Raw genomic sequence first — 10,705 nt, forward strand, 5'->3', positions numbered from 1 at the left:
CGAAGAACTACATGATGCTTTCACTTGTCAATTTGCAAGTTCCAAACGGGCGGCCAAAATAGCTATGTCGCTAATGGAGATGAAACAAGGAGCTAACGAAACACTTAGGGAGTATGTTGCTCGGTTTACCAAAGCCTCACTGGAGGTACCCAAGGCTGAGTCACAAATCAAAGGCTATGACTTCGCGCGAGGGTTGAAGCCCGGCGCCTTCTTTGATAACTTGCAGATACGACAACCAAGGGATTTCGAGGATATCTTAGCCCGCCTCCCGGGCTACATCCTGCTGGAAGAAGCCAGAGCTGCCCGCAAAGCAGAGCTAGTAAACAATAAGCCCAAGAAGGAAGAGGCCAAGTGATGTGATCCTCGCCGGTGCAGGGCTAAACTCTGCCGGGCAGAGCTGAACTTGGCCGGGCAGAGCTGAATCTTGCCGGGCTGATCTCGCAACTACGCACAGAAGACTTAAAACGAGAACTGAAAAATAAAGATAAAGGATAGAATTATGGAATATCCCAAAATCCTTGAATCAACCTACGAAGATTTCTAGAGAACGGATCCCTAACGATGTGATTGATGCAGCAACTCGGGGACGTTGAATGACACACAACGAGGGATGATGAACTCGCCGATACGCCGATAAATTTGAATTTGCTTGGGCAAAATTCAGGAAGAACTCGAAGTCCGAGAGAATAAACTCACAAATTTGATTCATAAAAGATAGGTTAAAAGTTCTGTTTATGTTCTCACGCAACAGCCTTATAAATAGGCAAACTAAACCCTAATCTAATGAAGGAAATAACATAAAAACAAGGAAATAAAAGAAAACGTGTTCAGCAAGATTTGATAACTCTGGCCAGAACGTCAACTCTGAAAAACGGCAGCCCTGAAAAACGCCAGATCTGAAAAACTCCAGCTCTGGAAAAGGCCAGCTCTGAAAACTCCAACTCTGGAACGCCAAGTCTGGAATCGCCAAGTCTGGAACGCATGCTCTGTAACGCCAGCTCTGCTCTGGACTTCAGCAAGCTCTGGAAATTAGCTCTGCTCTCTGCGCTGAACTTCAGCTCAGCTCTGACATCCTCTTCTGTTCCGCTCTGGAATTCTCATCTGCTCTGCTCTGGCATTGTGTTCAGCTCTGGCGAGCTTGGCTCTGGTCTGGCATGGAATTCAGCTCTGCTCAGGCGCGAGCTTAGCTCTGTTCTGGCTGCATCATTCCCCTCTTCTTGAAGAGGATTTGTCCTCAAATCCAAGTTGTCAATGCCAATGCCGGGATCAAAATCAGATCTTCTCGCTTGCAAGAAGAATGATGGACAATAGAGATCAGCTATGGTCCAACACTCGTTCCTTGCAACAAACGAAGATTTAGTTTTTGATCCAGGCATTTGCATTGACGACTTGGATTTGAGGAAAAATCCTCTTCAAGAAGAGGGGAATGATGCAGCCAGACCAGAGCTAAGTTCGCGCCAGAGCAGAGCTGAATTCCGCTCCAGACCAGCAGCCAGAACAGAGCTAAGCTCGCGCCAGAGCAGAGCTGACGCGCCAGAACAGAGCCAAGCTCGCTGTGCCAGAGCTGAAGTCGTTGTGCCAGAGCAGAGGACTTCCAGAGCAGAGCAGACTTCCAGGACAGAGCAGATCAAGCTTCCAGGGCAGAGCTCAACTCCAGAGCTGACTGACGTACATGACAGAGCTGAGCTCCAGAGCTGGCTCTAGACCAGGGCAGAGCTAAGCTCCAGACCTGGTGTCTTCCGAGCTGGCGATTCCAGAGTTGGTGATTCCAGAGCTGGCGATTCCAGAGCTGGCGCATCCCAGAGCTGGCGTATTCCAGACCTGTCGATTAAGGAGCTGAATTTCTCGCTAGTTTTTGTTTAAGCGTTTTGAACAAGTTTCTTTTGTTTCCTAGTTTTAAGTTTCCTTTGTTTTACGTTGTTGCCTTCTTTAGTTTAGGGTTTAGTTTGCCTATATATATGGCTTATTCATGTTGGACGAATTTTACCCTACTTTGATATATGAAATTGTGAGTTAATCTCTCTCAAGGACTTCGAGTTCTTCCTGAATTTTGCCAAAGCCAAAATTCAATTTATCGACGTAATGGCGAGTTCATCATCCCTCGTCGCGTGTCATTCAGTGTCCCCGAGTTGCTGCATCAATCACATCGTTGGGGTTTAGGGATCAGTTCTCTAGATAACTTCGTAGGTTAGATTCAGGGGTTTTGGGATATTCCACCATTTATCTTTATCGTTCCAAGTTGTTTATCTTTGTTTTTATTAAGTCTTCCGCACGGGTTTGTTGATCAGTCCGGCCAGAGTCAGCTCTGCACTGCCGAGTTCAGCTCTGCCCCGGCGAGGTTCACATCAGTATACCCCCGTCACCTCTCATATAAAGACCATTAATTTTAGAGCTGCCTAAGTCGCGAGCTCCCAGAGCCGCCTTAGCCGCGAGCATTAAGTTTTGGATGTCGCTTAAGTCCGAGCACCTAGAGCTGGCTTAGCGCGGGCAGCTGCCTACACCGGATCCCAATGCTGGTAGTAGCGCGAGCACTTAGGACCTAGAAGTCGCCTAAGCGCAAGCTCACAGAGCTTCTTTAGCGCGGGCATCAGGAGGTTAAAGTTTTTAGATGTCGCCTAAGTCCGAGCTCCCAGAGCTGGCTTAGCACGGGCAGCTGCCTACACTGGATCTCAATGCTGGTAGTAGCGCGAGCACTTAGGACCTAGAATTCGCCTAAGCGCGAGCTCACAGAGCTGCCTTAGCGCGGGCATCAGGAGGTTAAATTTTTTAGATGTCGCCCAAGTCCGAGCTCCCAGAGCTGGCTTAGCGCGGGCAGGTGCCTACACCGGATCCCAATGACGGCAGTAGCGCGAGCACTTAGGATTCAGAACTGCCTAAGTCGCGAGCTCCCAGAGCTACCTTAGTCGTGAACATTAAGATTCAGAGCTGCCTAAGTCGCGAGCTCCCAGAGCTGCCTTAGTCGCGAGCTCCTAGAGCTGCCTTAGTCGCGAGCATTAAGATTCAGAGCTACCTAAGTCGCGAGCTTCCAGAGCTGCCTTAGTCGCGAGCATTAAGATTCAGAGTTTCCTAAGTCGCGAGCTTCCAGAGCTGCCTTAGAGCACCTCCAATGGTGGTGTCTTAGAGGGGTGTCTTAGGAGTTGGCCCCACCTAAGACACACCCCTCTCCAATGCATTGTGTCTTAGGTGGGTGCTTAGATCCTCATTTCCACAAAATTCATATTTCTACACTTTTTTTTTTAAATTCAAATTTTATTAAAATAAAAAATTCTACATTACAATAATTTAAAGACATAATTTAAATACAATAATAATAAAAAAAATTACAATTATTTTCTAGGGCTCAATCGGACCAAAACGAGACCAAATGTGCTCCTTCAAGTCCAAAGTGAGGCGAGCATGCATCTTCGCGTCTCGCATGGATGCTTGTCGAGCAACAAATGCACGAAAATCCGGCGGAACACCGGCACGAGGTTGAGATGCGGCGCTACTCGAAGCTTCGTCGGCGTCTTCTTCCCACTGTGTTTCTTGCTCGCCTTCGTCTTCGATGATCATGTTGTGCAAAATGATGCACGTGAACATGATGTCGATCATCGCCTCCTTGCTCCAAAGACGCGATGGGCCTTTGACGATTGCCCAACGAGCTTGAAGGACGCCGAAGGCTCGTTCAATATCCTTGCGAGCCGCTTCCTGCATCACTTTGAACCTCTTCCCCTTCGGATCCGTCGGATGTGTAGGACTCTTCACGAATACAGGCCAATTGGGATTGATGCCGTCAGTCAAGTAGTACCCACTTGTGTAGTAGGCGTTGTTGACTTGATATGTGACCGGCACCCCCATTCCTTGCAGCCGATCGTTGAACAACGTCGAGTTGTTGAGCACGTTGATGTCGTTGTTCGAACCAGGAGTCCCAAAAAAATCATGCCAGATCCAGAGATCTTGCGAGGCGACGACTTCGAGGATGATGGTCAGTTCCCCCTGATCGCCGCGAGTGTATGCACATTGCCATGCCGTTGGACAATTCTTCCACGCCTAATGCATGCAATCAAGGCTCCCTAGCATTCCCGGGAAGCCGTGCTTCGCTTCGTGCATTGCTAGAAGCCGTTGGCAGTCAGCGGATGTCGGCCTCCTCAAGTACTCCGCGCCGAAGAGTTTAATAATGGCTCGACTGAATCTGCGCAAGCACTCCAACGAGGTGGACTCTGCTATCCGGAGATACTCGTCGTAATGGTCCGCTGCCCCACCGTTAGCTAGCATACAAACAGCGACAATGCATTTTTGCAATGGCGTGAAGCCGGGCCTCCCAAGTGCATCCGTGCGTTGTTGGAAGTATGGATCGGATGCGAAGGCATTAACGATACGCAAAAACAACGCACGACGCATCCGAAATCGGCGGCGGAAGATGTTGTCGGGGTAGACCGGATTTTCATCAAAGTAATCCGCGTGCAAACGTACAGCGCCGGCTTCACGGTCCCGACGAATGTGGGCCTTGTTTGCCACGCTTCGTCGCCGACGACGAGGTTGCTCATCTGGATCACCAATATCTTGAACAATTTGGTTAAATTCTTGCACATGAGGAGGAAGACATTTTTTGTAGAGAATTTTTTGATGTGGAGATGATTTTTAGATAATGAAATGAATGGAATTAAGTTGTGATATATATAGATAAAGGGAAAAAAAATGTTGAATTCAGCCGTTGGAAGCACGGGTCATTTAAAAAAAAATGTTCAAACAGTCATTTAAAAAAAACAATCGAATTTGGAATTTTTTATTTTTAAAAAAAATGGGCGCGTCCGCCGGACGCGCCAGACACTCCACGCCTTCGCCCCGGGTCTCCGCCTCGCCACGACTTCGCATTTGGCCGGGTCTCCAGTGCGTCGCCCCCCTCCTCGCCCCGCGTCGATCCAGCGCTCGCAACAAGCGCTGGAGGTGCTCTTAGTCGCGAGCATAAGATTCAGAGCTGCCTAAGTCGCGAGCTCCCAGATCTGCCTTAGTCGCGAGCATTAAGATTCAGAGCTGCCTAAGTGGCGAGCTCGCAGAGCTGCCTTAGTCGCGAGCATCATGATTCAGAGTTGCCTATGTCACGAGCTCCCAAGAGCTGCCTTAGCTGTGAGCACAGAATTTGTTACGAACTTGTAAAGGCAAGATAAGTATTGGTGTTAACATAAAAGCCTCATACAATGGGGTTAATTCACGGGGCATTATTCTAAATTCACAAGTCAAAATTATAAGCAATACGAGGAATTGCCTACGCAATAACAATTAAAGGGTGAAATAAGATATTTACATTGTAAGCATCAAATAAAGTCGTTACATCATTAGGGCAGAATTGTTTCAAAAATAACTACAAGTTGAAAACAAAAAATATCCCACATCATCAGAACTCAAGCAGGCGGAGAAGAGGCTGGCTGAGGAGGTTGCCGGGCAGAGCTATCGGGAGGAGCGCCGGAACCACTGGCACTGGGATCCGGGACGAAGGGATGCTCCTCAAACACGGGCAAGGTGGTCGAGGCGTCCACGTCCGGAAAAGGGTCGGGGTCCTTAGACAGATCCCCCACCAGCGCACGGGAAAAGCTTGCTTCGTCCCTGTACAAACTGCCCAGCCGTGCGAGGGCCGCCTCACGAGATGAAGGTGGACTGGACGGGTCAGCAGACAGGGGCTGGGGAGGATACAGGCCGAATTCCGCAAAGGTCCTGGGCCGGTCAGGGTTTCCGGATAGCTCCTGCACGAACTCCCGAAGGACTTCGAGGAAAGGGCTGTGGTAGATGGGCTGCTCAGGGACTGGCTCAGCACACAGACCCACCGTGAACTGTTGGATGGCCTCATCAAGAACTGGGTACCACCACTCTGGACGTGGCGGGGAGGCAAGGTCGATGTTAAGCTTGGCCTGTAGAGCCCCTTTGTCCATAGACTTGAACAAAGCTCGCAGGTCCAGGGCAGCCACAGTTTCAGGAGTGGCGCCCGCCAGCACTGCCCCTTTGCGCCCGATCTCAGTTATCATGTAGGCCAGCCCAGGTGTGAAATAGCCCAAAAGTTCGGGAGTTTTGGCGAAGGCCTTCAGCGTCCCCTCAAACAAAATTTTCAGAAATTGATGACCCTGGGGGGACAGGAAGAACTCCAGCCTCTGATCTCGGGCGCCGAAAACATACCCCTCCCTGTGGGCGCGCACCCGCGCATCCCTCCAGCTGCGCTTGGACTCCTCGTACTCAGAGGAGTAGCGGCTCTTGAATTTGTACCACAGCTCGTGGCACTCTCGCTTTTGCTCCAAGAGCGCTGACTCCAGCGAGGCCTTCTCTACCTCGATCTCTGCCAACCGGACCTTTGTACGGGCCAGCTCTTCCTCTGCAGCACTGGCTCGAGCGTTTGCTGCAGCAGCCTCCTTTACCCTCTTATCCCGGGCAGCTGTGGCCTCCGCCAGTTGCCTCTCCATCCAGCCGAAGCTGCGGATGCGGCGGATAGCTTCTGCCCGATGAACCTCCTCATGAAAAGAAAGGGAAAATTCAAATAACAAAGCATAGCAAAAAGAGAAACAATGAAGAAACCGAACAAGGGAAGTAAACTTACGGTCATGTAGAACCGCCCCAGGGTCTTGGCCAAATCCGCGTCAGGAATAGCCAGGGCATGAGCTTTGTCGTCAGGATGGATCTGGGCCATCATCTGGTCATAAAACTCCCAGCCCGATAGTTGGCCCACGGGAAGGAGGGTAAGGGTGACCTCTTCATCAAGGCCAGTGGGAGAACTGGCGGGTCCCTTGCCCTCACAGATCTCTTGGCGCTTAGGGGCCAACTCCTCCGCCTTGGAAGGAGCTCTCCGGCGTTTGGGAGGCTGGGCTGCCGGCATGATAGTGGAGACGGGAGGCACGTCATATACGTGAACCTCCTCCCCGTCATCGTTCCTCAGCCCGGTATGGACTGTTGAGACAGGCTTCAGCACTGCTGGAGTCGGGGGAGAACTGGACAGGAGTGGAGGAACGGTCACCGCAATGGCGGAAGAATCCCCACCGTCCAGGGGAACATGGATATGCTCGGGGTCTTCCAAGACCCTCACCGGTTCTTGAGACAGGCTGACACTGCGGGACGTGTCAACCGGAGAGTGGGTGGGAGAGCTGGCTGTGGCAGCCCCGGCATCGTCAGCTCTGCTCTGAGGGCTGCCGAGTCTCTCCTCTCCTGCCACCTCGGGAGCGGGGAGCAGGTCTTCACACTGAGCGATCCAGTCCATCCCTGAAATGTCATAATCATGTCTATGAGAAAAACATAACAAACAAGGGAAAGCGATGACTTTAACAAGAAAATGATCCCCCTCCTTACCTATACGGGCTGGGGGATAGCGGGGAAATAAACCGTTGAAAGCCAGAGCTGAATCATCCTATACGATGAGTTTGGCCGGGAGAGTTCGGCTGAAGGCGTTTAACTTCTCAAGAATTTCTAAATCACTAGCGGAAGGGGGGGCAAGAGAAGCAATAATTTCAGAATGTCGTTCAGGATGCCATTTCACATCTCGAAAGCCAGCAAAGGAAATCCAAGTCCCTTTGTCAGTCTTGACAAGGCAATATTTATTTATGAATTTCTTATCACCGGGTAGTTTGTTTAGAAAAACAGTTTTGAATTTCATATGGGTGGTAAAGCTGTAATGAGTGTTAGTCTTTTTGAGGATCTGGGTTTGGCAGAAGAGCTGCGCTGTGTCATCGCAACCGTGGTGCCCAACCACAATATGGAAAAGGAAGGCTCGTCGCAGCGCTGAGGGGGATAATTGATAAAAAGGGATGCGAAAATGATTACAAATATCTACTAGGAATTGGGGAGGAGGGAGGCGCAGCCCTGCAGCTACCTGCTGCGACCACAAAGCTATAACATTTTCCCTAAGATTGTCAGGGGTCGTAATGGATTTTTTATCAGGAAGGCTGAAGGTTAGGCCGGGGATGGGGCCTCTAAGATTTTTCTCCAAACGTTTCATCTCTTTAACGCTCATTACTGACAGAGGGACAGAGCGTGAAGACGACATGATTCCTAAAAATATTATTTACAGGAGGGAATACAAACACTAGAATAAGGAAAGCACGCCGTGGAAGAAGAGAGGTCAAGGTTGAGGGTGAAACCTGGATCAGTGCGCGGAAATCGAAGAAAAAGGGTAAACGCCGGAGGGAGGCGGAGAGCATAAACACGTCGGAAGTTGCAGAAAAGAGGAGGCGGAAAAGTGAAAAAGAGGCGTAAGGGGGAAGACAGGGTTTTTATAAATTCAAAATGATAAAGCCAGGAGGTCCAAACAGAGCCCGACACGTGGCAAAGGCGTACTTCATGAAAAAATGAAAGGGCGCATTCTTGGGCAAATTTATACAGGCAGTGCTTATAACCCTCCGCGGCGGCAGCGCTGAGTTAGGCAACACAAGAGCAAAGAAGGACGTCGGTTAAACGCAATGAAAGTCTGGTTTAACCTGACTGGGGGTGTAGTTGATGAGGAATAAAGTATGCCTCAGCCCAGCGCGGACTTTGGGGTAGCGAGAACAAGTCAATATGAAAGCTCCGTAGGAAAAACACGCAGCACAGCTGTCAGAAGCGTGATTATATTAACTCTACAACAGCATAGGGGCAGCGCTTCCTTTCAGGCAGGGCTGAGTCCAAAAAGGCAGAGCTGAATCCAAAAGGGCAGAGCTGGCTTCGACCAAGGAAAAAGGCAACAATCGTTACCAGGAAAGGAGGAGTGGGAGGCAGGGCTGGGTCTTTTCTCACCCGATAAAGGGCAGGGCTGCAACACTAGTTTTACTATTTTGCCCCTGTTTGTCTCTATAAATAGTGCACTTGCATCCCCATGTAACCTACGGGATATTCAATACTACAAGCTCTACTTTCTTTTGCTAACTAGTACACGCGCCCGTGCGATGCACGGTTAACATCAAAATTAAATGATATTTTAAATAAAAAAGTATATCTATTTAATAATTCAAAATATAAATCATATTTTTAAAAGTGAAATATTTCACATCAATTAATTAACAAAATTATGAATACTAAAACATATTAATTTTTCAATATTTCAAATATCAATTAATTAATTTTAATTGATAATGAGTACAATACATAAATTTATCAAATAAATAAAGATCTACAAAATCATCTATTTTTATATAGTTTAATATATTTTTTGAATGCGTATTTAAATTATCTTTACTCGATCATTTTGTCTAAATAAAATTTTTACAAATAAAGTTCTCAAAATTCTGATTTTGTAAAAAGAGATAGGATTTATTTACATAAATAATAATTGCTCAATTGATTAAGTTTAATTTTATACTCCCTTCTTCCCACATTAATAAGTCATAAGGGCCGGTCACAGATTTTAAGAAATAAATAATTTATACTAATAAAATAAGAAAGAGAGTACTTGTTTTTTTTTTTTTTAAGATATGTTTTTCAAAAAAGTAAGGGAGATAATTATGAGTGGATCACATTGACATATGATTTAAATAATGTGTTATATGATTGCTATGTAATAAGCTTCCAATTTAGGAAATGACCTATTAAAATGGGACGTCCAAATAAGGAAAGTGTTAATAGGGGAATCTACCCACATTGATAAAACATCTTACAAAACTACCCACCCAATAAGTCAAAGACCGAAAAGTGTACTTGATGGTGATGGCTTGCTTGGTTTTTTGTGTAAAAGTTGATGATGGTGGAAATTGTGTAAGAGTTGTGTAAGAAAACAGTTAAAATTGGTACAAAATGTGAGAAAATGTCAACTCACGTCACTTTCATGCATTATAAGATTAAATAGATTTGAAAATTTTGAATAAATTAGGGGACGTTTGTGTGTTACAAACATTAATACGAAGGCCAAAAAAATCACGATTATGTCAATTCTTAAGCAAACTTTTTTTTTTAAACCAATGAACCACGTACCCGCCAGTAATTCGTAGCCGGCCGCAGTAGCCGCTCACTTTTGTGACCGGCGACTACTATTCAGCGCTACGAATTACTGGCGGGTACTTGTGTTATTCGCTTAAAAAAAAAACTTGTTCATAATTAGCATGATTGTGAATTTTTATCCTTCGTGAATTTTTATTGTTACATATGTACCGTTATTTTTAGATTTTTATTTAATTTTACAAGGGGAAATATGAGAGATAGTGAAATATTTACAGTACAAGAAGTACACATGGATGGGAAACTATGTTGCACAGGTGCGAGGGGGCGGGGGCGGGAGCGATACGCTTCGGGTACGGGGATACGGATTTTCAAAAATTATAGGGTGCGATTCGTGAAGGATACGTCTGTTATATATATATATATATATATATATATATATATATATATGAGATAAGTAATACATGTCATGCTTTAAACATATGATAATTAATTTACTTAAAATATATACATAATAATAATAATAATATTATGCAAATTATTTTTTAAATAAATTAATTAAACTAATGATGTCTCATTTAAGTAAAAGAAGTTGGGCATCATTTAATTAAAAGAAACTGGACAGCCCAAGACTTATTTAAAAATAAGCCCAACTATAGAGGCCCAGCTGAATTAATTAACCCAAATTACCCAACCCTATTTTCTTCTCCTTCTCTATCACACGCACAGATCTCAGATCTGTTTCTCTCTCTCTCTGTTCACGCACCCACGCCTGCAATCCGACACCTCGTCCTTCAAGCAAGTCGTCCAAATGCTCACCGACTCCACTGACGCCGCCGCCGCCGCC

General features: G+C 46.6%; 1 protein-coding gene across 1 annotated transcript; it reads right to left on the reverse strand.

Moving 5' to 3' along the window:
- Positions 1–1,627: 1,627 nt before the first annotated feature.
- On the reverse strand, positions 1,628–3,837 carry LOC130998647 (uncharacterized). The gene is made up of 2 exons (XM_057924062.1): positions 3,357–3,837; positions 1,628–1,821 (listed from the first exon to the last, which is right to left on the reverse strand). Exons 1-2 carry the CDS (start codon positions 3,835–3,837, stop codon positions 1,628–1,630), a joined length of 675 nt encoding a protein of 224 aa, XP_057780045.1.
- Between the last annotated feature and the right edge of the window lie 6,868 nt (positions 3,838–10,705).

This window comes from Salvia miltiorrhiza, chromosome 8 (assembly GCF_028751815.1).
Source record: "Salvia miltiorrhiza cultivar Shanhuang (shh) chromosome 8, IMPLAD_Smil_shh, whole genome shotgun sequence".
NCBI lineage: Eukaryota > Viridiplantae > Streptophyta > Magnoliopsida > Lamiales > Lamiaceae > Salvia > Salvia miltiorrhiza.

Bases quoted from the DNA above. Each gene is read 5' to 3' on its own strand.
- LOC130998647 (XM_057924062.1), bottom strand. From the start codon at position 3,837: ATGGGGGTGCCGGTCACATATCAAGTCAACAACGCCTACTACACAAGT. The intron at 1,822-3,356 runs GTTTTGGTCCGA...CTTAATCGACAG, and splicing joins GAAGGAGCACATTTGGTCTC to GTCTGGAATACGCCAGCTCT.